Here is a 27,588-nt window from a genome sequence, read left to right as displayed (position 1 = left end):
TCTGAACCGTTTAAGGATTGTGCTGTACGTTTCTGAACCAATTGCAGGACAGAGTGAGATAAGGAGGGACACACTTTAAAAATTTACTTTTGTTTAATGCCCACTCATTAGTCAGTACCTAAAAGCGGCACGCTGCTTACTTGCCGAGGAGAGGCTGCAGCAACAGCCTCGTTCTTCAGCAGCTAATGCAGGAGATGGGTGGGAGCCAAGAGCGCTGATGTTTGCTCCCCGTGTTTCACCTGTAGGAGAGGGATCTCTCTGGGAAGGCTTCTCTGGTCACGCTGGGGAAAATCCTGCTGTGCACTGAGCAGCTCCGTTAAGGCTAACACTTTGAAGGATGCTATGTTTTCTCCATGATTTACCAACCTTTTTCTAAGACCTAAGAAGAAACAACTGATCTCTCAGGATGCAAAGGACTGGATAAAGCATTATCCTCTTAATGAGGACAGAACTGAACTAGAACTGTTCTTGTCAGCAGCCTAGATATGCAGATGGGAATACAGGCTGAAGAAGTGCTCTGTTTCAGCAATGGCAACTGGAACTGGTTAGTTCCAGAAAATCCACTTGGATTTTCCAACTACCACAGCCACCAAGTGATTTCTGCAGAGCAGCCTGTGTGTTTGCTTCAGCAGCGCTGCCTTATCTAACCCCTGGCACCTCCAGGCAGGGTCAGAACACGGTGCGATCACAGCCTGGGTGGCAGGTCACAGGCGATTTGGCATCACAGCTACCCCTGCAATATAGCTTCCAGACTAAAAATCTGCTTCTTTTCTAAACTTTTCCTCCGTATCTCACTATCTGATGTTCTGTACCTTACTTTGTCCCTAACCTTCCATGTCCCTCTGATCTCCCTTCTTCTGATCTCCTTCCCTCATTCATCTGCATGCTATATTGGGGGTCTGATCTAATGGAACTCCCTGGAAGAATATCCACCAGATTTACAGCATAAGATCACTCCTAGGAAAACAAAACTACCCACAAAATGCCGCCTACTTACTGTTCTGTTACAGCTTCAGCTGCCTTTAAAGACATTAATTTCTTCATCTGATTCCATTTTTCATAGAAGCATCATGAAACAAACCCCTTTCACAGTTTGAATGCCAGAAGATAGTATTATGCGAACTTTCATTCACAGCCCTTGAACGTCAAAGCAAAGCAAGGGCTTAATGACAACTTCAAGAGATCCTGTTAAGGTGTCTTATCTGAAAGCCACTTTATGTTTTATTCTATTCCAGCAAGAAAGTTCATTTTTGACGTCCCAGCATGGGAAGCCGAACCTTCTTCCACCACAGAGAGGAGGAGCAAAAGGAGGAGAGGCAACAGAGCTTGCAAATGACCTCCACAACTAGAAAGAAAAAGTTCAAAACCAGGTAAGCCACAGAGCCAGGGACAGGCCGAGTAAATCAGGTCCAGACAGGACTTTCTACACTCACACTGAGCATTCACAGATTTGTTGAATTTTGAGTTTATTAAATTATGGAACCTTGTCTGGATTCTTTTACATGCGTCTGTCTCTGGAAGTGAGGAAGAAGAGACTTTCAGCCCTTCAGAGTTATCGATAGCAGCTGCCCTCGCCTTGACCTCCGAAATACCACAGTAAGTCAGAAATCATTATAACTCAAATACAACCATTGTATGCAACCTTGCCTTTGTATACAGGGGTCACAGTTTCCAATTCATTTCGTTGGAAGCAAAAAGAGCAGGTGCAATCAAGAACCTTCAATCTTCCTTTAAAAAGAAAAACACCAGACCTCAACTGAAATGCAAGAAACGACATTATATCACCTTGGTACCTGTGATAATACTTAATATTGCCCTGCTCACAAGCAAGGGCTTAAGAGAAACCAGGTTTCATATGAATAAATGGAAAATACAGTCAGATTAATAAATTCATGGTAATAGATGGAACTCCCCCTCTTTCCTAGAAAATCTTGGCAATGATCCTTCTGTCATGGCTGAACAACCGAAGTAGTTAGCAACATCCCTCCTCCCTTTAATCCTTCTCCCAGTTCCCCGCCTGGGATTAAAAGTGGTCATATAGTGGATCCCCTTCTTGTGCCGTTAAAGTGTTATATTTCACGGTAGCACTGCTGGTTCCTATGAGGCATAGTTGCCTGATGTTCGTACCCATACTGCATGCAAGATGATGTTTCCGTCCTTAGCGCTTGTTCTGATTTAACCAAAAATATGTGCTATAAAACAACAAAAAAGACCAAAACAAAATGAAAAGCATTATCCTAACTTCTGTTGGCTTTTATCATCCTCTGTTGCAGGGATTACAAGATAAGAAGAGAAGCTGCTATCCTAGAGCTAGAACAGAGGGGGCAAAAGAGAGTTTGGTTTGGGAATGACATGGAAAAGTTGGAAATGGAGGTTATTCGGAACTGCAGACTGCTGCGTGTGAGAGCTGACCGGAAGGCCCTTCGGAGGAAGGTCAGATCAGACATCTCTCTTGGTAGCAGAAATGCCAACAGGATTAAAATTGCCAAGACTAACTAGCATTCTGGAGAGGATACTAAGCCTAGTCAGGTGTTAGGACAACCTCAAAACCATTAGAAATAAGGCCTTATGGTCCTGCCACTGAAGCATTATCCCACATGTCCCTTTGTAAAAGACGTTGTGTAGTTAGAACATAATCCCCTTCTATTGCCTTTATTTAGTCTCTCTTTGTCGCAGGCTGCAGAAAAGGCACGCGTGGAGAAGGAATACATTGAGCTGCGTTCGGGGCGACCGCCTATGTTCTGGATCCCCCTCAGAGTACACGCAGTCTGGGAGAGGATGGAAGTGAAGCTGGCATGTACAGTCCTGGCGTCCCCACCGCCGCAGGTTACTTGGTATGTCAGTCGATAGCTATGACTCGTGCTGCCCATGTGGCTAACAGTCTGCGTGCGTTTCAGGAAGCCACCAGAGGAGTAACATCTGTGTCCTGCTAGAAAGAAGGAAGGGAGAGCTTCAGAAATCACAGAAAACACTTTCAATTCTCCAGTTCCACTGTTAGAACCCGTAAAGACATTAAGTATTCAGTGGGCCCTGGAGGCAGTGGACAGACCTAACGGGCTCCTGCTGGGACAGGACTGACATTCATGTACATTTCCCTGCTTCCCCTGGTGCTGTCCTCCGTCCTGCAGGCAAACGTGGGATTTAAGTCTCGGAAACCAGAATCTATTGCCAGCACTAAATCACCGCACACATCCACACCATCGAGGCTTGACTACCTTGGATACCATGCAAGTTTTAGCATTAAACTGACACCGCTTCTACAATTTGTAAAAGACAAACCAACTGTTTCATTTACTCAGCTTTGCGTAGTTACCAAACCACAGGAGAGGAAGTGTTACGTACTGGGCCTGACTGCAGCACTTACTATTAATAACAGAGGGATGGAAATAAATGAAAGATCACCTCAAAAACCAATTTGCAAAGTTTACTTTGATCAGTTTGTTAAAGTGATTGACCATTGCTCCCATGGAGGGTTTGAAGTATGCAAACATTTGGATTACTAATGACTTCGTAGGCAGCTAACTCTGCTCCTCTCAGAGCTCCTGATGTCCTGTGTCCTTCCAGAACAACCTCTGAATTATTCAAAGAGCAAAGAGAACATGAACCTCCCACAGATCCCCAGTGAACACAAAGAAGCAAGAGACATCTGCTCGAACTCCCTCACCAACCTGCAAAGCAGGGAGCGTAAACTGAGGAGGAAGCAACAAGCCAGCGCTAAGCTGCCCGTAGGCAGTCTGCAAGCAGCCCTAGGGAAGAAGCACACGCAGGGCTATGGTTTGGATTGATGTGGGAGACCTGTAAAAGAGGGAATTGTGTCTACTCTTCTGTTCTGTTGTGCCTCTGTTGTGTTTGACATGGTTAATTTTAAAATAAAGTGTGAATTTTACCAGTCAATTTCCCCGTCCTTTCCTAAGCAGCATGTTTCCTTTGTGTTCAACTAGGTATAAAAACGGAGTCCGTATTGATCCTCGCCTAGCCCCAGCAGGAAAATACAAGATAAAAAACAAGTTTGGGATGCTGACCCTGCACATCAGCAGGTAATGTATGTCCGCTTGTCCGAGTTGTTTTTTCAGTTGAATAAGACCTGCTCTCCTGAAACTCCCAGTTTGTGTATGCTAAACACAAAAAGAGAATTCTGGAATCTGACCCTGCTTGACTTTAGTGTGTTGTGTCTCAGCTAAACCTCTGCCATTAGGAAGCAACCTCAACAGCAGTTCATGAGGTTTAAAAAATTAAAAAAAAAAAAAAAAAATTTAGACGTTTATTTGGTTTTGCTCTTTTTAGGCATGGCTAAAATTGCCTCATTCAGGGTAAGGCGATGCACATTAAGAGCACTCACAAGCAGACATACCCGTGTGATTTAGGGTGGATCAATGTAATCAGAGTGACATTAGTTCAACTCTGTGAATTATACATGTGCTAAAGATGCATGCCTATCTTCAGCGGAACCAAGTGTTCCACGGGTCTTTTGCTTGTTCAGTACTTGAAATGTTTTGCTTCTATGTATCAAGAGAAAAAAATTGACCACTAAGTATAAGAAATCCTTGTAATTGAAAGGAAAAGCAGGTTCTTGATAAAAAACAAGTATCTGCTTCTGACTTCTGGGATTAAAGGGAAACCCCTTTGAATTTGTCCTGTGGAGTATGAACAAGAACTGAAATCTAAATGGAGGGGAAATTTTTCTTCCAGATGCTCCATGGAAGATTCTGCTGAATATAGTGTTGAAGTTAAGAATCAATACGGCGAGGCTTATTCATTTGCTACGGTCCTTGTCAGGAGTAAGTAGAAAATGTTCCTTTCATTTTAAATTTACAAATTCTTTAGATTCTGTAAAATATTTTCAATGCTATACATTATATCACAGGACCATACAAGCACTCTGGAAAAACAGAGAAAGAAGTGAGCACTCTGTTAACAGGAGAGGAGAATTTCTCTTGGTTATTAGTGAGGGGAAAGCACAACTGGGTAAAATAATCCTTAGCTACCACTAACTCATATGTATATGGCTGATGGAACAGCTTCTCTTTCTCAGTCACTTCTGGACGCAGGCAAAATCTTTCGGATTCCATACGGACACAGCTGTCCTTCCTTACTTATTTCTTCTGGACTGATATGAAACAGCCATACAGTTAAATACATAACAGGCTTAGAAAGGGTCTGCTGCATTTCGAAAGATAAGCAAGGAAGTGGTTAACAAGCACTGTGGCCTTCAAGGGGATCTCTCAGTGCAATATTGCATAGAATACTGTATTTTTCTCTCAAATCGGTAACTACCAAGAGCAAATACAAGATTTTCTTCTTAGGATCTGTGCTGTTCTTAAAATAACTGGTGTAGACTCCATAGATACACATTCTGCACGAGCCAAATCCAGACATATGGTGAAGGAAGTAAACTACCAGTACTTAAAAAGGGAAATTATATCAAGCTTTAAGAAATATGCAGTGCAGTCTCATAGGATCATAGTTTAGCTGTTCACATTTTATATATTTTTTTCATATATATATGAATGTCATATTTTATGACAAAATTGTTATTTTCATATGTATATTCATATTTTCATATATATATATGAAAATAACAATTTTGTCATAAAAAGCCTGAACAGAATAGACCCACAGAACTGTAGACAACTAAATGCTTCTAAACAGAGTCCAGGGAGTAATTCAAAAGGTAACAGATGAATAGGAAGGGAACAGGCTTGCTTTGGATACCTTACTGCTCACGAAGAGATGGGTTTCTTCGACTGAGTGAATTGTAAAGACAGCTTGAACTATTTTTTCAGAGAGAAGGGGTCTTCTTTGGTTTAGATAGTATATTTATTGTTAGTGCTTTAATATATTCCTGGCTCTGTCATGGGTTATGTTATTATCATCCTTATTCTTTGCATGCCATATTTTGATCACATCTGAATACCATTTGGGGATACATATGCATACTGAGGAACGTGACTCCAGAATTGTAACAGAAGTGTATTTTTTATGGTATCTTTCAGATCCTTTAATTAAACAATGTCAAAATTCAGCATATCTGGAAATATGCAGCACACACTTACCAATTCTGAGGGGACATGTATAATAGCCCAGAAAACCTTCATTTGCAAGCCTTCCCAGATTCCTAAATTCCCCTTAGCCTAATGCAGAAATACAGAAAAAGTTACCAAGTGTGCAATGCCTCTCTTCTATAAAGGTTCTTATACTATGTCCAGAACTCAGGAACTGGGCCTTTGCCATAAAGCAGAAGCAGCTGTCTGAAAAAAAATCCATGGCAATAATCACATACTCCTCCCAATTCCTGTCAGCATCTGTAGGATCAGAGCAGGCATGATGGCAGAATAAGAGCTGTGGTCTATCAGAGAAATCCTTGGATGGGACTGCTCTCTTCACCTCTAAGTGCTCAATTAAACAGTCCTTCATCAGGCCTGATCAGCATTGCAAACAGCTTGCAAACATTGTTCCTTGTGATTGCGGGTGAGAGGCCCACGCTGTTCCTTCTCCCTTGACCCTGTCTAATGCCATCCCAGTAACATGATTCTTCCTTTTGCTATTTGCATTTAACATTCTGAAAATAGAGACTACACCAAGGCCTTAATCCTGCCTCCACTGGAAACATTCCTCATCTCCCAGGCAGGCCGATGGCATCTCTTCTCCTGGCCCCACGCTGTCTGGAATGCCCTTGATGCCAGGGGACGGCCTCCGGGATCCACGGTTCCTACAGCAGACGTTCACTTTCCCTACAGACATCGCTGAGGGTCTCACAGGACCTGGGAAGAGGCTGTGCTTTGCCTCTTGTGCTTTCCTCTTCAGCTATTAACACTCAGTCCTCATCTTTTGCTTATGAGTGAGCTCTGCTACTGCCAAGCTTCATTCATTGAAAAAACAGGCATTATTTTATGTGCATTTCTTGCGGCTTATAAAGATAAGAAAGGAAAGTATCTCAATTTCATCCTGTGTTAAGTGCATCGGTTCTTAGACTTCAGCCCCAATTATTTCGTTTTGTGCTGCGATGCCAGCAGTTGTCACAGGCTGGATCGGGTGAAGCAGGCCAGCATTCACGTATGATGCCTCCAAAGAATCCACAGCTGCCGAAACAAGTGATTTGGTAGGGGACACGCTTCCCTCGGCTGCAGGAATTACCTCAGTGTCTCAGGACAGATATCCTTTCTTTTGGTTAAAGCTTGAAGTCCCAGTCATTGGCAGTCTTCAAGAATCGCACATCATCCTCTGGGAATGCTGCTTAAACCCAGGGGTTTGGGCAAATTCCACTTTCAGTAATGTTTATGACACCAACACGTTCTTCTTGCTTTTTCCGTGCTGTGTGGGGCAATGAGTAGCTGTCATGTTCTGTCTCCAAGCAGGGACGTAATTGAAGCATTTCAGTTATGGGTGATCCTAGATTGTCATGCTTCTAATTCGGACAGTACCATATCGGTACACTCATATGACAAAAGTTGGAGCTCTCCGTACACATGCTTTTATTCAGCATAACTTTCTTAGTGCAGCTTCAAAAGACAGAAGCCAAACTGGAAAAAACCTTCCTTAGCTATGAATAACTGTGTGCACATGAGCGTTTAAAGCAGTGTTGCTTATCCTGGTATAGTCATATGAACAATTCCCTATGTGCTTGTTTGTGAAGGTCATCAGCTGTCAGATGAATTAATGTTTTACCATATGATGGCAGTTTGAAGGTTCACATGAAGAGCTGGTCTGAGGGAAAACCATAGTTTGCTGAGCATCATTGTGTGTTTTTGAGGGGAAGATAAACACTGGCATGAGATTTGCTAAATGTATTTTCTTATTGTCTTATAGAATATTATGGAAAGGAGTCAGGATTTGATTCAGAAATATACAGAAGTGAGTAAATTATCGTTGTTATTATTATTCCTTTTATTTTTATAGCTTGAAGCAATTTGATTCTTTTTGTCAGAGCTATAGCTTTTCCTATTAGCCTGACTGCATGTTGGAAGTGCAAGGCTCAGGCACCACTCTAAATATATGATAATAAAGATACTAGAAGGAGGAAGGCTCTGCAAAGTCTGTCATGCTGACTTTTGCTCTTATTTCATAGGATCCCTTCTGGCCAGAGAGGCAGATTTTGCTTTTCCACTGAAACCCTTATTTGCAAGAGAAAAGGAGCCTTTCACCCTCTCCTGTTACTTCTCTTCTGATTTACTTGAACACCAACGAGACATTACCTGGTTCAGAGATGGTTTGTATGCAACAGCTAAGTTTATATACATATACCTATATGAATATACTATTTGAATTGACAGCTGTGATCTAATGTTCACAGAAGAGAATTAGAATTCAGGATTCTTAAGCTGCTCTCAGCTCTTCTCAGCTACAGATGTTATTATTGAATTTCTATGTTTTCCTCATTTGTAAAAGGATGACACCACTCAAATGCTTTGGAGGTAATTACTTATTTCTGTTCATAATAATAGTTTAAGAGCCTTAGTTCTATACAACGAAAGCGCCAAGCGTTTGAAAAGCCAGTGGTTCTCTAGTGAAGAAAACTTTTGGGTGTTCTGTGTTGTTCTGCTGGCAATCAAGGATGTCGATCTTAGCCAAACTGGCAATCTTTCTGGGCTATTAAGTTTTGGAAAGCAGAAGCAACCCAGTAAGACTGCTCTTGCCATTCCAGCGCTTCTGCCAGAATCAGCTGTGAAAATAGCAGGGCCTACTGAGTTTTAGTGATTTGAGGAGAATTTGGCTAGAGTTTGTATCTCAGATCTGATAAAAATACACGAAATGCACAGTATGTGCCACTCTGCTTGCTTGGTTTTGAGCACCACTTACTTAGGCAAAAGATCCTGCATGCTGAGCAGTGATTTATCCTCAGTTAGAGCTGGCACAACACTTTGGCAGGCTTCAGAGCATCCAGTTACCTGGTGTGAAGAGTACCTTTCATTCACTAATTCATCTGCAGCCACATTTTATTACTCTTTTTCGCTTGGACTGCAAGCTCTTCAGGACAAGGACCATGCTTTTTGCTCTGCATTTCTGTGCAAAGGGAACAGAGAGGCACAGCAACAAAGGAGGATCAGAGTCCATGACTGTAACTCGGAGGCATAATAATAATATCAGGAGTGATTTACAGATCCCTCATCTTGCTCTGTGGGGTTTTTTTGCGTTTGGAAATGGGCCACTGCTGACTCAGCCAGTTCAGGCAGGGTTCCTTCACCCCTTCTCGTGCTTCACAGGTGAGATGCTGCAGAACTCTGAATGTCGGGAACTAAAGTACCAAGACCAGGAGGCTTCTCTGACGGTGTCATGTGCTTACAAAGAAGACGAGGGATTCTACACTATCCGTGTCCCCTCGCTGGATGGATATAAAGAGCAGACCGCTTATGTGTTTGTTAGAGGTATAAGTGGGATTCTATCCTACTCAGAACAAAAGCTCCTTCCTTAATACTTTGGCATAAAGGATTGCACATCCTCATACACAAGAAATGTCTCCCAGTTTTGTGCATGGATACAATTATCAAAATGTCCAAATCTTATTTTCAGTAGTGATTTAAGTATTAGAAAATATGACTTGTATTACTGGGATGTAGGCCCTTAGACACTTAAAATTAAGCTACTGAATGAACATTTTGGTACAGAGAAGAAAAAAACCTAACCGTTATCACTTGGTGTTTCTGTAGATGCTGCAGCAGAAACAGCTGGTGCACCTGGATCCCCACTCAACGTGAAATGCCATGATGTAAATAAAGACTGCTTGATTCTTTCCTGGGTAGCACCCAGTGATAATGGAGGAAGTCCGATCCTGGGATACTATATTGAAAGGTCTGTATGTTAATCATCTTTCAGCAGAAAAAGCTCATGATCGTGTTGTGGAAAAACCATGAAGGAACTCCCTGGGCTGTGTTTCACTTCAGGTGTGTTGCTGGGTCAGAGGATTGGGTCCCGTGCAATGACAAGCCTGTGAAAACCTGCAGGTACCCTGTCTTGGGCCTTGCTGAAGGACAGACATACCAGTTCCGAGTAAAGGCTGTCAATAAAGAGGGCATCAGCCATCCTTCAAAAACCAGTGACCCAGTTACAACATATGACCCCAGCAAGGACAAGAGAGTGACAGGTTGGTACTAAGACCAGGAAAATTTTCTCCTTAAGTACAATGTGAGGCTGCAGGTATAACTGAATGCAGTTTGTCCAGATTCTCCCCATTCTCACAAATACCATTGCAACATCCTGCCGTGCTATGCCTTTGCTGAACCCACCTTAGTACTATTCTGAAGAGAAAAAGATCAAAATACCAGTTACGGCATTTCATTGTACGTGTAATGAAATGTATATAATTGTGCATATAATGAAATGACACAGTCCTGGGCTCTGTCTTTCTTGACAAGCCTCAAGCATCTTCTTTAAGTGGATAACATTGCCCTGTTTGACATTACAGTTATTCCATACGACGAAGGCAGGACGATTGAAGTTTTCAAGGATGACCTGGAAGGTAAGCTCAAACTTATTCTGAGCCATTCTCTCAGAGAGGAATGATTGTTCTACAACAATGAGATCTGTAATAACATGACTCTGGAGAAAACACACTTAGGAAAATATATGGTGAAACATCATTGTAAGCTGCACAAGGATCAGAAACTATCCTAAACAGCACAGCCTTTTGTAATAATCTTGGCTTGCCTCTATGTCCCCAAAGGGTTTAAGTCTCCCCTTTATATTGAAGAATCTCACTTTATAGTGGGAAAACATAATCCATTGTAAAAGAACTTTCTTCTCCTGCCATGTTATAACTAAAGCACAGCCTATTCTGACTTCCCATAGGACATATTAAAATTCCCTTGCCACCCACCAATGTTCATGCAAGTGAGGTCAGAGAAGATTATGTAGCTTTGGCCTGGGACGAACCAGATCCAAGAGGCAGAGAGCCACTGAATTATTACGTGGAAAAGGTAAGAAAATAATATCACGTAGAAGGGAAATTGCAGAAGAGAATCATTTATTTCTCAGATGGTCTACAGCACAGGCAAGGCTATTCACTGTGTTGATAACTGGAGAACTACAGCCTCAGAAATGGCTTGCTCAGCCTCTCTCCGGCTCCACAGTTTACTTGAGCTATGATCCTGACTCTTGACACTAACTCAAGTAGTAATCATTAACAAAGAATAAACAAGTCAGTTTGACACCACAGAACAGTAGCAGAGTTTTAACAGGAAGACTGTTCCTGCTCTAGGGGCCCTTAAGCGTGGAAAAGCTGTGAAGAACTGCACAACAGTTCACGTTCCTGCTCCCCACTAATCATTTTGCCAGTTAATTAGTATCTTCTGCCAATCTCCTTTCATACATACTCATTTCCCACCTGCTGTACCATTTCTGCTGCAAAGGGGCCCTCTGTTGCCAAGGAAGAAAAGTTTGGGTATATCAACAAGAAATACATCATTTACGGTTTTGGTTTGGTTTTTGGTTTGGTTGTTTCTTTTAAACTACTTTCCTGTAAAGATCAGCTTTGTTATTGCTCAGGAGGGTTTTAAGCTTGAGTTACAACATGAGTTGTAAATCATCGCCTTTTTCATTACAGTCGATTGTAGGCAGCAACTCCTGGCAAATGGTTAATCTGGATATGCCAGTTAATTCCCCAAGATTTGCACTCTTTGATCTTGTTAAAGGAAAATCATACTGTTTCCGCGTGCGATCTGTTAACAAGTATGGAATCAGTGAGCCATCCCTGCCCAGTGAGCCTGTAACTGCTGGAGCAAAACTGGGTAATTATTTCATTAATATGCTCTACACTAACGATACGGAAAAGGAGATGTACTATGAAAGTAATGTGGGTTCCCCTGCCCTCCATTTCCTTTAAGCTTCATGGTATATGATTACACAGCAGTTGCTTTGATATCAGGAAATCTCTTAAAGCCTTAAATCCTTGTTTAATTACTTTGCAGTTGGTCAGTGCAGTGTAAATCTAACCAAGCAATGATGGGGGAATTACATTTAATAAAATACGAAACAGTTGAAGCCTGCGGTTAATCCCAGTATGCTTCCAGCACCTCGTAAGAGAGTGGTTACACAGACGAGTGTTGGAAGGAATGACAGGCCTGCTGAAGGAGCCCGCTCTGGGGGCTTCAGACAGAACAGCAGTCTCTGCAGTGCTGAGTTGTTTTGTTTTCTTCCTGGGCTGAGCTGACAACAGTAAGAGATGCAGAGGCTCATGCCCATGTTTCCCTTAGGCAGAGAGATGAGCACTCTTTATTTTTTTTTATATTCTTCTGTATTAAAGCTGCCCTCGTGTTCATTCATACTGTCCTTTTTTCTCAAGAGTGAAGCACGTCCCATTTCATAGTTGAGTCACATGAGAGTTACTACATGAGAGTTACTACATGAGTCTCATTTCTCCTCTACTTCAGAGAAGGTTAAGTGGGTGCAGCTCTGCAATGGGCTGTAAGGGAGGGGAATATGAGATATGGCAAACCCAAACGTAAAAATATAGGCTATAGACTGGGACAATGTCCATGGTATTTTGCTCTAATTTGAAAACGATGCTCTGGAAGAGGTGAATAAATCAAACAGGCCAACTGACTTATAATATTTTTTTTAATTCATAAATTTTAACCCCCTCCTATTTTTCTCTGTTTTTTTCTTTTTTAGCTGCTCTGCCTCCACCATCTCAGGTTTTAGCTTTCAGAGACACCAAGACATCTGTTGTTTTGCAATGGGATAAGTTAAAGGATGGTCTGGAGCCTCTTGGCTACTACATATATTGTCGGGAGACTGGGACAGAAGAATGGCAAACTGTCAATAATAAGCCCGTGACATGTAATGAGTGAGTTCAGCTATTATACTCCACTGAGAGAAGACAGGGTGCCAACTTGGATTCTTCTGCCTATGGCTGGAGTCATATTTCAGACAAAAAAAGAACTTCCTTCTCTGCACACACATAGGCACGCACGCACACAAACACCACGTCATCTTTTAGAATTCAGTATTGCTCAAAGTCTGACTTTTACATCCAAAGCCAGACTGACAGCAAAGTCTGCGTGTATCTTCATAGACTCTGGATCTGCAGAAGGTAGACAGATCTTGTGGCACCAGCAGAACCACATTCCATTTCTTTGCTTGCTTTCCAGTAGAGTAAGTTGGTGTCACTCACACATAGGATTTAGAATACCTCTCTAGCTGTGGGGGTCACATGTCAAGCAGAAAAAGTCCATTAAAAAGTCCTATTTATTCTACCGACAATGGCAGCCAGCAGTGTGACACCTCTCTATCTGATCCATACTTACTGTCTGATTTATTGGCAGCTATTTCATGTGACACAGTGCACTTTAATTTGTAATGGCAAATAATGATTTTGTAAGTAACGATGCCTTATTAAAATGTATTGCTGTCTCTTCAAAAGACTGTTTACCTGTACTTTGAACAAACACAAACATATTAATTTGCTCTCCTAGATTTACCGTTCCTGGGCTGCAGCCTGGAAAAGAATATGTCTTTTGTGTGAAATCTGTCAGTGAGGCAGGACTAAGCGAAAGCTCACCAGAAACAGATCCTATTGTTGTAAGGCCAGCTATTGGTAAGTAGTAACATACACATGCACATACACACAAAAATTAAATCCCTCAAAAATGTGTATGTCATGCATAGCTATTATTATGTGTAGCGGTAATAATGTTGAGCAGATAAGCAAAGCAAAGCAAGAGGGAACTGATTTTCTTGTACCCTGCAGCTTCTGTCATCAATTATACTTGTCAAGGGTGGGCAGAGTTAATTAGCATTTTGACTTAGCAGTGTGTTACATTTTCAGTATTAATTTGGCACTGGTACAAGTGACCATTTTAAGTGCTCAATTATGCTGGTATCTTGAAATCAGCATTGTGAATTTCTCCAGGGCAATTACAAAATCCTACCAACCACAGTAGCCACTATCTAACCCTCCATCTTCTCCATTTTATCGACCCACTGCTTCCATCTTTTCTGTCAGACAAACCATAAAGCAACATGCAAGAAACCTCCTGAGACACATCCGTGACTTTTGCTGTGGCTTCCAAATAAGAATCTGGTCATTTTCAAATACTTTTACACTGCAAAAGGGGTATTAGGAGACCTTAACACAAACAGAATCACAGCTGGTACGAGCACACAGAGATTTCCTCAGCCCAGCTCTTATGCCTCTTTTCCTGATCCCTAGATCCCAAACCTGCGTTGAACAATACCGTGTTTTCTCTCTCCCTTTGCTGCGCAGCTTGTCCATCAGCACCGCACGGGTTTGTTCTCCTAAACTGTGGGAAGGCTGACATGACCATCGGCTGGAAACCCCCGAAGCGCAAGGGAGGAACAAAGATTCTGGGTTATTTCCTAGATCAGCATGATACATCTGAACTAGACTGGCATGAAGTCAATATTCAGCCAATTCCTCAACGAGTTTACACGGTATTCATTTCAGATATAATACTGTCCTCCTTTAAGCACGGTGGCAACAGTAGCTATAACAAGGATTGAGCTGTTTTCCACTCTAGAACTCTCTTCCTACCCTCGCAAGACTACGACCATGCAGGGCTGTACTAATAATCTGTTTGCACTTAACCCAAAGGTCAGCAACCTTGAGGAAGGTCACCTGTACGTATTCCGTGCCTGTGCGGTGAACATGGCTGGTGTTGGGGAAGTATCTGCACCCAGTGACGTGTTCAGATGTGAGGAATGGACAATGCCAGAACCAGGTATCTCTCATGTAAAAACAACAGCCAGAAAGATATTACCAGGTATACGAGTTATCTCCTCACTCTTCTGTGAATCCAAGGGACTTCAGAAAACTATAGGTCTGTACAAGGGTTGCTCCCAGCACAGAAAAGCACACACACACTTCTGGGGAAGTTCCGATTCAGATGTAAGCTATTATTTCTGCGTTACACAGACACAGCACCCAGGTATTTTTAATAATGTTTCCAGAGAATGAAGAATCTGGATTTAATATCTTAACATCTTTGTATATTACACCAAAGCAAATAACATTAAACCAGCTGATGCATGCTTTTTTCTAGAACCTACCTCTACAGTTAATGAGCATAGAAAGCAACTCCTATGGACCCACTATCCACTTGTTATCTTAAAACTCTCTGCTTTCTGATCTCAAACTCGAACAAAGTGCACCCGGCTGCATTTTTTAATGGTACTGTTTGACAGCCTACCCTTCTTTGAACAGGCCCTCCTTATGATGTGAAGTGCACCGAAGTAAGAGACTCATCCCTGAAGCTCCACTGGGAAGCACCGTTGTACATAGGAGCGGGTCCGATTACAGGGTATTATGTCGACGTGTGTGAAGAAGGGTCCGAGGAATGGAAACAAATAAATAAGCAGTCCATAGCCGCCACCCATATGAAGGTCTGTATATGCACTTAGTATCCCAAGTGTTGCCTCTCATTTAATCTTATGTTAATTCCTGTCATTGTTTCCTGCAGGTTTCAGATCTGGAGACAGGGAAATGCTATATTTTTCGAGTAAGAGCACTGAACAAGGCTGGAATTGGACCCCCTTCACTCCCCTCAGACCCCGTGGTGGCTAAAACCAAACCCGGTATGAAACTAGAAGTGATGGGAATGTGCGAGTCTGTCAATACTATGATGATCCCAGTAAAAAACTGCTTTATGAAACATCAGCTACATGTTTCATAGCAAGAAAGAACCACAGTCAAAATAAAGATTAGCAAAACAAACTGCCCAAATGAACTTACTCTAGCTGTACACACTGTTGGGGTTTTTTTTATTTGTTTTTGAGTTAGAGGTCCAGAAGCTAAGCCCTAACCTGTTTTGGTAAGGAATGTTTTGTGGGTTTTTTTCTCATACAGGCACAAATGAAATTGAACTTGGGGTCGATGAAGAGGGTTTCATCTATATGACTTTTGAAGCTCCTGAAAAGAATGACTCCTCTGAATTTATCTGGTCAAAGGACTATGAAGGACCACCAGATGCTGACAGAGTTCACACTGAAGAGAAAGGCAATAAGTGAGTATATAACGCACACTGAGAAAATGAATTGTGGACTGGCAAATAAAGAACACATTAGACACTGAGAAAAATGTGAAGCCAAATGTTTCCCTCTCCTTCCAATATTCAGCTAAAATGCATATACACAACTGAACTTCTGCATTCTCAGCTCTGGTGTCCATGAAATGGGGCATTCAGTGCAATCTTCGGGTCACAAAAGGGAAACATCAGCCATCATAATGCTAATGTTTTTGTCTTGCTCCTCAGTGTCACATATGAATGACAATGAAGGCTATATTTGATGTTCCAGGTGTATCAAATGTATTGCATTCTGTTACAAGAGGCATAATTTTTTATTATTATTTTTATTTCTAAGATCTAAGCTTATACTGAAAGACCCATCAGAAAAGGATCTGGGTATATATTCAGTGGAGGTCACGGATGTAGATGATGATATCTCTGCCAGCTGCACTTTAACAAAAGAAGGTAAAAACTAATAGTTGACAAGAACAAAAATCTAATGTGCTATAATTTTCTAATATTAGATGTTTAGAGGAAAGTTTCTCGTAGAGGAATAGTAAGTGATAATGATAGTGGCATCATTAGAAAGATGTTTCCCATTCCCTGAAGGCTCAAGGGCAGTTTCTTTTACAGTCCCCTAAGAAAAGATTCCATGCTCCTGGAGGGTCATTTTTCCATTACAGTTCAGATTTCACACACAGCTACACTATCACAGTGATTGAAAACTTCTTTAACACGTTTGTTGAATTGATACAACCAACATTTTATTCAGACATAACTAAGAATTATCTTCACAACCTTTTCTAGTCCTCCCCGCTATCGAATGTTTTCTACTTATTATCTTCTTCTCAACATAAATAAAGCTCATTAACAATTTAAATTAAATTAATATAATGAATTCGTTTTGGCCTAGTTGTACTCATCTAAATGACTTGTTATTCTTTGCATTTCAGATCTGGACAAGTTATTGAAACGTAGCCATGAAATCAGGAACCCATGTAAGTTGAAGCAGTAAGAAGCCACTACCATATGTACAGACTCTGAAAGGGGAACCCTGGCATAACCCTGGCTGAGCCAAATTCTGCGGCTTGCCTATGAATTCCCCTCCGTGGTTCTCTTTGTTTTCCAGTGATCAAGCTGATATCTGGATGGAACGTTGATGTTCTGGAGAAAGGAGAAGTGCGGCTGTGGTTGGAGGTTGAAAAGCTGTCACCAAATGCAGAGCTGCATTTAATCTTCAACGACAAGGAGCTTACAAGTACTCCAGTATGTTTTGGTTTGGTTCGGTTCGAATTCTGACTTACCTTCCCCCTGCTGAACCGGGAGAGAGAGCAAATGGGTACATTCCCAGTTTTCTAAATTCCCATCAGATATTTTGATCTGTGTTTTTGGAAGACTCTAGGGCTTGGGTTTCCACTGTGCATAAACAGAAAGCCAGCTGTCTGATTCTCAAGCTGTCCAGTCCTAGTATCAAGCAAGGCTGCAGCACTGACGCTGTGAGTTCAAGACAGCGTAATATTCCTCTGTGCTATGGCCGGCAAAACCTTCCGTGGTAACACTGAGAACGTCCCCTCCTCACCCAGCCCTCCTGTTATCCCCCCGCTCCTGAGAGGCTGCCTCTGAAAATCGTGCCGCAGCAGAGACTTCCCTGTTATAAGGGAATTTTCTGACAACAAACCTCAGCCTTGTGTCATTCATCTGATACTACAAATGCACCTGTGCAGGACAGAGAGCTTTGTCTTGGATGAGCAAACGTGACTCATTTCAGTGGGTGCTAAAGAAATACCGTCTCTCACAATGAGACAGGACATTTTTCTTCTGCTTTACCAAGCAAAGCTGCAAGCTTTCCACCCTGTCTCTTTGAACTGAGTAGGGATCAATCTCATGAATTCTAAGAGCAGATGAAAGTGATTTATTTCTCAGTCTGAGGCACTGGAAATAACACTGCATCATATGTTACTCCAATCTTCTGATACATTGAAAAAATGTTCTAGCCTCTTCCTTGTCTTCCCATATCAAGTTAATATTATAACATTTAAAAAGTATTTGGAATGACAGGACCAGAGGGGAGAACAGTTGAGAATGAAGAACAATATAAATCATTCGCCTGTCAGTTAAATGCAATGTAGCAATGCCCAGATAACAAGAACAGATATAACGAAGGGATAGGACTAGGCCAAAGAATTACAGAGCTGTTATTGCGATGCTGGGGTTTTTTAAAGCAACGTGGAGCAAATTTATTGAAGGCTTTGTCTGTTCTAAGTGTCTTTTCTACACTGGAGAACTGGCGTGGTTATGCAGGATTACAAAGTGTTTGTCAAGCTCTTTGTAATGATAATATTTGCTTAGAGCAAACAAGGCAGTAAGGCATAATGATGTTTAAGCATCTGGCAGGTTTCGGGGTGTATGTATAAAAGGCTCAGTAGTGCTTGTATGATGTCAAGAGAGTGGCAATATTATTGATCATTGCCCAAATATGCAATTACATGCCACAGATCTGTAATTAAGTGCAACACTTCTATTATACAGAATCATACAGATTCTGGTAAGCTGAAAAGTCTGTAATATCCAACAAGAAAGAATGTCTTGTGTTACGTGGTTTTAACAGAAACTTTCTTCCAGAGAAAAGTTCTGCTGTAAGCAATTCTGCTATACCTACATACATAAACAAATAATAGATGAATCCCAGAATGTAGAGTATCACAGTGCACTGGCTTCATTACTCCTGTAAGACGAGGGAAGTATATAAGGATACATATATAAAAGGACTGTAATGTCAGAGTGTTGTAGGAGGTGCTGTGCCAGGATCTGGCCTTGGAACAGTTCCACTGTGGAGAAACTATTCCATTTATCGTATTTCATTTGTTTTACACAGACACATAAAATAAACTTTGTCAAAGGAAAAGGTCTCGTAGAACTGATAATCCAGAATTTCTGTGATGATGATAAAGGGACGTACACAGCCCAGCTGCAAGATGGAAAAGCTAAAAATCAATTCACCCTAGCTCTTGTGGATGAATGTAAGTGGAAATTCAGGATCAAATATAGACTGCCATGCTCAGTGGAAAGTTTTCTAGGCACTTAAGGCCCCAGAGTATTTCCGACAGTTATAATGGCACACTGGGAAGGGGGAGAACAAATATTTACTTGAGCACACATTTAAAGTCCAGGAATCATGTAAGAAATTATCTGAATTTCTCTTTAACATTAATTGAAGCTTTTGGTCTTATAAATAGGGTCCTTGATGATAAAAATGGTCTGCTAAAGCAAAATGTCCAGTGGAATGCCGAGTTTATTTTTTTCAAATGCTTTACATATTATCTTGCTATGGCAAACTGTCTGTGTCTTGGCAGTAAACTGTATAACATGTTATTGCACGTACTCATTTATCTCAGGACAGGGTCAGGTTGAAAACTCAGTGTCTTTAACAGCTGGTTAATTGCATTAAACTGAACGCAATAAAGAAACCAGCATCACCTGCACTCGAGGACAAGTGCGAGCAACAACGCAAGCTGAACATGAAACATACAGGGTCCTTGTATATGCCAGCACAGAGAGCCTTTGTAATTAATTAAAAATAGAAAGTAACAAGATTCTCGTTAAAATACTTCCCCATAGAGTGTCTATTTTCAGTTCTTGCAAACGGTTTGCTTTCAAGTGACCTTCTCAAGCTTCTGAACTTTTTGAATGGAAAGTGTCTAAAAAATGTTCAGTCTACTTGACTCCCTTTACAACCGGTGGAGAGAAACAGGCAGTTTTACAGAGTGATTCAGCACACGTTAAGTTCAGAATATAAAATACATTTGATGAATTGTGCTCTAAAAGCACCCATTTTTCTTTACTGACAATGAAGGAAGTAGAGGTAACTCAAGTTACATGTGGTTGTCTAAAACAGAGGTAAATTCTATGCTCTCGGCCTTCTTCTGTGTTTCTTACTTTCTAAACATTTTAATTTCAAGGTTTCTAGCCTACCTTTTTGTATGGTCAAAACTCGAATCTCATTTCCTAAATGCATAATGGTCGGGTCTCCAAAGACTCCTTTGTTCTAATGAAAATAAATGTTAGGTTCTGAGCAACCGGTACAATGAAAGAGTGATGGTCCTAATCTGCTCAGGGTTCTCAGTGGGGACCAGAGGTAACTCATGCACTAGAGAGGGCTTACAAACAAATACCACAGCTCTAATGATAATGCCTTTCGCGATCAGAAATTTCTGAAGTGTTACACTGAGAAATAGCCGGGGGGTTGTTGACTTTGACCATTGCTGTTCTCGTAGGTTTTGCTAAAGTTGCAGAGGAGGCTGATGCAAAACGGAGACAATGGAAGAAAAAGCAAGGTAAGATAAGCTGAAGGTTAATGACTTGCCGGAACTATGCCAACAGGATGGCAAAACTTGAGCGAAGGTCTTTCACTGAGTGCTCTAAATACTTTATCATCTTTTTAAAGTGTATTATTTAAGCTGATTAATATACTAGGATAAGACTCCTTGTTTTAAGATACTCTGCCCTGCTCTTAAAAATCAAAATAGTTTATTTAAATAGTTTTAGCCATGCTAGCCACAATCCTCAGTATAGATCTTCTGCATCAGTGCTGTAACACTGAACATTTTTGAATTCTGAAAATTGTCCAATCTGAATATATACCATGTAATTAAGATCCACACACTTTCCTTATAGAAAACAGGATTCTCTAGATAAGTTTAAAAAAACCCATGCATTCCACTTTCATTTGATCCCCCATCTTATATTCATGAATAAGGAAGTTTATAAACAGTTTCAGAGAAAAAATACTACAGTTGGAAAGGTTATCTAGAAGGGTTTTATCCCCTTCTAGTGGGGATAAAAATATTCACTTAGTAACAACTGTGATACCCCACTAGACTATAGGTCCAGTCTCCTGTCTTCAGAGGTGCTTAGGATAAGACGAAAGTGTATGGAAAGTAATCTGTGCCCCAGTTTGCCCTCCCAGAATCAGGAAGAAAATCAGAATGTATTTGGCTTTTCTATTCTATTGCAATTCACCTGGGAAATATCTATCAACTCCTACACCGACTTGATGCAAAGTAGAGTCATAAAGGACTGGTTAGGCAGCATGATTAACTACATTTTGAGACAGGATTCCTCAACAAATATACGTTACCTAAGGACATTACAAAACCAGCAATAATTATATGCTCTAAACCGTGGTGCTTATTGGACGCAAGACCCAGCAGCGCGAAGCATTCCCTACAGACCGCACTGCTGGGATTCACCACTAGATGGGGGCAATTCCGTGGATAACACTTGCGAGCTGGGGCAATGCACTGCAAAAGACATTTATTTTCTTTTATAGGTCCACATTTTATAGAGAATTTGAAATGGAAGGTTACTGAGACCTGTGAAGTACTCCTTACCTGCAAGGTACATACAGCTATGTGATGCAACTGCACAGTCTGAATTCCTTTAGCATTAAATTTTAGATGTGAATTTTAACGGAAGGGTATGAGCAGTGCTCATCCAAATGCTTATTTGCGGACCAATGAAAGTTAAGAGATAGTATATCTCGGACAGAAATTTTAATAGAGGAAGTTTCTAAGACTCTGCAGCAATCCTCTAATGCGAGTGATGTTTCATATTAGAAGGACATCAAGGCATTCAGAAATAAAATGCATTTGGGACCCTGACTTCTAAATGTTGACTTCAAACAGGCAGCAAACCTGAGAAAGGACACCAGCTTCCAATGGTTCTTCAATAAGAAAGAACGAGCGGGTGGCGTGTTTGATCCACAGACTGGGATAGGAACTCTTCGTATCAAAAAGGTGAAAAACATAAAGCAACTCAGAGGCTTTGGTGATCACATGAAAATGCAAAAAATACGGATTGATCTTATTAACATTCAATGTGTGTTTTGGGTAGTGCCCACTAAACGGAAGAAATTGAACAAACACTGAGAAAAGCACAAAAGAAGACACAATTTAGCATTATAGTCAGATAGATCTGAAGTAGAAATAAGATGTTTTTAACAGTGAGTGGCTGTTAAAAGTTTAACATGTCCTGAGTGGCTAAAAAGAAAAGTGTGGGCTTTTCAGCTTTTCTGATCAGGACTGGTTGCCTATTCTGGAGATGAACTTTAGTACCAAAAAAAAAAAGTTACAGAGTTCATTACAGAAGTAACTGAATGAAATTGTATGGCTTGGCCTATAGACAAGGCCAGACAAGCTGATATAAAGCCCTTGTAATCTTAACTCTGCCTCAGAGAAGACAGAGCTGAAAAAAGGGAGCTTGATAGTGCAGTTGGAATTTTAGTGCAATCTCGGCGTGGCTAATCTGAATCTTGTTTGGGTTTGATTTTTCATCTTAATTTCAAACGGCCAAATCACCTATAGAAAGCAAGTAGATAAATGTATGTGAACGGGAATCTCTGCCCACACTCTGCTGAGGGCCAGCAGGAACACTGCAGGCTGGGAGTCGAGAGCGTTGGCAAAGCAACACGAGGAAAATTCATGGAGCAGTGGGCATTCGTCACCACTGAGTCCCAGAGGAACCTGTACCTCACACCCTGAAGGGCACGCACTGGTACAGGGTGACTGAGGGCAGAAGCTGAGACACCGACTCCCCATAACTGACAACACATCAGTTCGTAACGAACCAGGACCTGTTCTAACCTTTCAAAGGAGCGAATTGCCTTTTTTGCCCTCCTTTCTGATCCGTCCAGCCAAATTCATTGGGAGGGAAAAAGAAAATCTCAGCTTCTTCTCCTTTTCCAAATCTTGCCCTATTTCAATGATTTGTGACATTTCTGTTGGGGGGGGTGTGTGTGCGCGTGTTTGGTTTTGCATTTGTTTTCGTTTTTTTTTAATAACTATTACATATGTACACATGTATTTGCTAGATAACCAAAGCAGATGAGGGCCAATACAAAGCACTTGTTTCAGACGACCGAGGAGAGGACTACACCCAACTCGATCTCACAAAAGGAGGTAAGACAACCTTGTATCAGGCAACAATACACATTCACCCCCCTGCCTGGGATTAATTTTGGATTTAAAAACAAATGTCATAACTTTCTACCACATTGTTAATTACCATAGTACCTACAAGCTTTTATAGGGATTAAAACCTACATAAAAAGTTACTAGTCAAATTTAAAGTTTCCTGATCTACTATAGCATATATATATATGCTGATCATTTTAAGAATCACAAGTATTTCATGTGAGATTGGAGTCATACAATGCACTATGTGAGAGGGTCTCTTATTCTGCAAGAGTTATACAGAGCCCAATGAACAGAGTAAGTGTCTCCTTTGTATCTGATCTCAGGGCTTTGTTTTGCATCTGTCCATACTGTACTTTGATAATCCACAGACAACTTTTCGCTCCTGGAAGTTCAGCCAGTCTTCCGAAGCATCAGGAGAACAAACTTCCATTTCCACTCTGCATCCCCCACCAGTGAAAAAAATTCTAGGCTGAATTACAATGACAGAATAGTTGTTAAAGACAACATCAAGTGGAAAAACAATTACAGGTTACTGCAGATTCCTGCTTCACTTTTCAGTCTTCTGAATATGCTCTGGAAATTGAAAAACAAATATGCAGTTCTGACATTCTAATGTCATTTACATATATAGTCATTTATCAGGCTATGACCGCATTATAAATCCTGTCAAGCATCACAGCTAGAAGCTCAGTAAGGTTTCAGTCACTTCAACTCCGCATCAATCAGAAGATTCTGCTTCCCAAGATTAAATCCTACCCTGACATCTGGAATCTATCATTTAAACCTGATACATAAATCTGCTTTCTGTGAGGCAGTCTGTTGCTCACATCAAGTGCCAAGGAAGATAGAAGCATCTACATTTAGTAAGAAATGCCCAGCATCTAAAAATAAATGAGTCAGTGGCAAAAACTCCATTCCGAGTAAGCTCTGCAACAGAAAAAGACAACGAATAACTACTAGATATAATACATTCTAACCCTAATGAACTTAAGTTGGTAGATCAGATGTGATTTGCTAAATACTGTATTTATAGACACTTAAATCTTTATGTCTTTGCAGCCTTTGAAGACCTTCTCAAGGAGCTGTGCAGGATCAGTGGTATGTCATTTTCTCATCGGCTGACACAGTAATAATGGACGGGGGGAAAGGCGGGGTGCCACGATCAAAGCAAACTGCTCAGGAGCTGTCCCTGGGTTTGGATCAAGTACAATACCACCCACTTACTAGTCCTTTAGTATTAGAAGCACCTTCACACTGTCAAGGAGGATGGACAGTAAATAAACCCAGGGTTATACATAAAACCCTCTGCACTTAGAAATTAATTCTGTGACCTTTACGTGCCGGCAGCCTGCTCCTTGTCACATCACTGGCTACGTGAATTTGGCCAAGCTGTACTATTTCTGTCTATGAGATGTGTATTCCAGACCCAAGTCTCTAGAAGAAATGCTGACATTTATTCTACCAGCTGCTAAAAGATCCAGGGTCTTCAAAAGGCAGAACAGCATCCTACTTTCAGCTAGCCCCATTGTGCAGAGAGAAATGTTAACAGGTTGCTTGGGATTTTGTTTGCGTAACATGTAAAACTGTGCGTTCTTGAACGGCCTCCTCAATTTCCATCTTTCAATCACACTATTAGCTCTTTCTGCTACACCTCTGAAAATTCAGCCTACTGAAGAAGGCATCAAAATCTACACAGATGTGAAGTACTACACAGACTACATGAAAACAACTTGGTATCACAAGTAAGTCCCCAAAGGATATTTGCAAGGCTTCTGGAGTCCTGTTGCTTGTAACTGTTTATCATCAAAATTAAACGTGTTGGGCCTGAGCCCGTAGCTTTTGAAGGCAATGGTAGATTTGTCTGAGTAAGGGCTGAAAAACACAATTCACTCTGCATCCTGAAACACGTCTGGGAATTCCAAAATAAGCAGTCATGTTATTTTTATCTTAGCACTGCAGAAATATTTATAAGTGATCATCTTTACTAGAATAGTAATGATGCATTTAAGGTACTGCTCAGTTACAGCCACCTTGGTTACAGACAGGAAAAGAAGTTGTTGTTTTTTTCAAATTCTTTATTTCTACTACTTTGTACTTCCCTAAACCAATCTATTCCCCCACTCTGAATAACAAATATTCCCAAACATTAAAAAATTATTTCCAAACACTAGCTAATTTAGCCTCATAAGGTCTTCGTAAGATAAATGGTGTTTTATTAGAAACCTCCTACGCATGTATATAAGGGGGCCAATTTTCAAGAACATTTAAGGGCTAAATGCTTACAAATATTCAACATCTAAATCCTATTTAATCTCCTAAATAAGAAGAAAGAGGTCTTTTGCAGAGTTTGTAGAGCTTTGGCAAACTGCCTGAAAGCAGAGCTAGATGCCCCATGAGATTTTCAAAAGCGACTGAGTACATAACTCTCCATGGAATTAACAGTGACGTCCTGACTCCCACTCTCTTATTCTAACCAGCATAGGTCTAAAAAAAGTTAGCACTCTGATTTATACAGCTCTACTAAATACTATTGAAATGATATCATTTGTTTACTTAGGGAGAAACAACTGGAAAGCCGGGACAGACTGAAAGCTGGGAGCACAATGAATCAGATCTGGCTCCACATACTGAACCCAACAGATGCAGATAAGGGAACATACACCCTGCAGTTATTTGATGGGAACAACTCTCACAAACTGTCAACCGACTTGTCTGGGCAAGGTAAGCTGAGTCAAACAATACCGTCATAGGAATGAGATATACCTGCCCTGCTTTCCAAGATTCCTTCAAATCACGGGCAGCGATTCCTCTCTCCTTTCTTTGAGCTGGAGCCGCGGTTCCATCACAGCACGCTATGAAATGGGGTTAAGAAGGACAGTGAAGTGCCCATAAAAGTCAGAGGCAACATGGGGAGAGAAGTGCGCAGCAGAAGGGACCGGAGCCTTAGGGAGCCTCGCTGCCATAGCGTAAGGTGCTCCTGGGGAAAGGATGAGTGAGAGGGCAGCCGCTCCTGGGACGTGTCTGATTCCTCCATAGGCCAACAGAGCTTACAGGTGGCATCTTGGAAAAGAGAATGTGGCTTCAAGTTTACAAAGACTTTTCCAAACTGTTCACAGTTGGGTTTTTTTTCCCCCTCTGGACTTCTCTTTGGAAAGGGAGTACTAGATCCCACTTATTTCAGTAGTACATAAATAGATTTATATCTCTTTAAGGCAGCTACAGATACTGTCTAGATGATAATTATACATATCTATGTGCACAAATACCTGTAATTCCAACATTGATGCATTATGTTAAATCTACTAAGTCAAATGAAATAAACGGCAACTTTCCCTAAAACCTTTTCATTCCTTGCAGCCTTTGAAGATGCCCTGGCTGAGCACAGAAGGCTAAAGTAAGTTCCTGCCTAAATATTTTCACAGCTAAATCTATTTCGAGTGTCATATTCTGTATTGAGAATACAATGCCTAATAAATAAAACCACTCTAATTTTCTCTCTCGCACTTTCAGGGAAGCAGCAGTAGCAGAAAAGTGTAAGTAAATTAATTTCCTTCCTTCTGCGAAACAAAGCCCAGTGTATGCTGATAAGTAAAACTAAAAGGTCATATTTGTTCATTCCCAGGTCGTGCCAGAGTTGTTCAAGGTCTGCCAGATGTTGCCACCATCATGGAGGACAAGGTAATATTGAGTAACTGTTCGTATAATTGGCCCTTGCACAGACATAGAAGAATAACTGACGGGGAGAAAACGACTTGTTTTCCCCTCCTGTACATTCCCCGGAGCTTTTCTGAGCTACTGCAGTTGCCAGAGGTGGAAGCGGTACCCTCCACAATACTTGTATCAGCCCCCTATATTGTCGATGGTGCTTCCAAACATGCGCGTGCTTCTGCACATATGGGCCCTCTTTGTGGCACAGCACCTCTTTCTTGCAGCTTGCGGGTATTACTGCTTCCTAAGTCTGCTTCGCAGCCAGATCCTTTCTATCGTCTTCCCATTCCATAGGATTAGACTAAGGCCTTTAAGTGCTGGCCCTGATTTTCCCATCATACCAACTTGCTGCTTACATTTCTGAGTCACGTTCCCCTTTACTGGTACACAGGCAGAACAAAAATCCTGTAAAGTAATTGCAAATTCACCATGTGCCTATTTAAGTGTCACTTTACAGTGTAAGAAAGCTATAAAAAGACAGTAGCACAAATATGAGTCAGGCCCAGTGAATTCAGTCAGGTTAATCCTGATTATACTGGAGGGTATCAGGAAAAGGAGTGGACAGTCCGGGAATCTCATCTATTGAAAATCTAAGAGAGTTGATTTTTATTTTTCTTAATTTCTCATCGACTGAATTTCCTTGCTCATTTATATCTTCATAATCTGTTTCTGCTATTTTGCAATAGACCCTGTGTTTAACTTGCTGTGTATCTGGAGATCCTTACCCTGAAATCACTTGGTTCAAAAATGAGAAGGTTATCGTCTTTAAAGATCGTTACAAAATGGATGTGAAGGGGACAGTTGTCACAATTACCATAGAGAAAGTCTGCAATGAAGACACAGGAAAATACAGCATATATGTCAAGAATAAGTATGGTTCTGAAACAGGGCAGGTTACTATCAGTGTCTATAAACATGGAGAGATACCAACAGGAATGGAAGAAGAGTAA

At 41.1% G+C, this 27,588-nt stretch overlaps 1 protein-coding gene across 1 annotated transcript; it reads left to right on the top strand.

Annotated features, from left to right (window-relative positions):
• Window positions 1-1,263: 1,263 nt before the first annotated feature.
• Window positions 1,264-27,588, top strand: MYOM3 (myomesin 3; the record flags this gene model as incomplete). The annotated part of the gene is made up of 36 exons (XM_082329905.1): window positions 1,264-1,370; window positions 1,522-1,596; window positions 2,274-2,433; window positions 2,677-2,834; window positions 3,942-4,037; window positions 4,690-4,778; window positions 7,807-7,851; window positions 8,066-8,206; window positions 9,201-9,362; window positions 9,645-9,786; window positions 9,879-10,078; window positions 10,400-10,453; window positions 10,783-10,910; window positions 11,537-11,720; window positions 12,604-12,778; window positions 13,407-13,528; window positions 14,198-14,385; window positions 14,546-14,672; window positions 15,155-15,333; window positions 15,411-15,525; window positions 15,797-15,953; window positions 16,312-16,421; window positions 16,910-16,954; window positions 17,086-17,222; window positions 18,832-18,976; window positions 20,231-20,290; window positions 21,286-21,353; window positions 21,641-21,751; window positions 22,825-22,912; window positions 23,990-24,028; window positions 24,567-24,672; window positions 25,488-25,651; window positions 26,288-26,324; window positions 26,441-26,463; window positions 26,553-26,608; window positions 27,325-27,588. The coding sequence occupies 36 exons, from the start codon at window positions 1,264-1,266 to the stop codon at window positions 27,586-27,588; spliced, it is 4,257 nt and encodes a 1,418-aa protein (XP_082186031.1).

This window comes from Platalea leucorodia, assembly GCF_965183815.1.
Source record: "Platalea leucorodia genome assembly, chromosome: 18".
In the NCBI taxonomy this organism is placed as follows: domain Eukaryota; kingdom Metazoa; phylum Chordata; class Aves; order Pelecaniformes; family Threskiornithidae; genus Platalea; species Platalea leucorodia.
The sequence above is the reverse complement of the archived record's forward strand: the minus strand, read 5'-3'. Positions and strand labels throughout refer to the sequence as shown.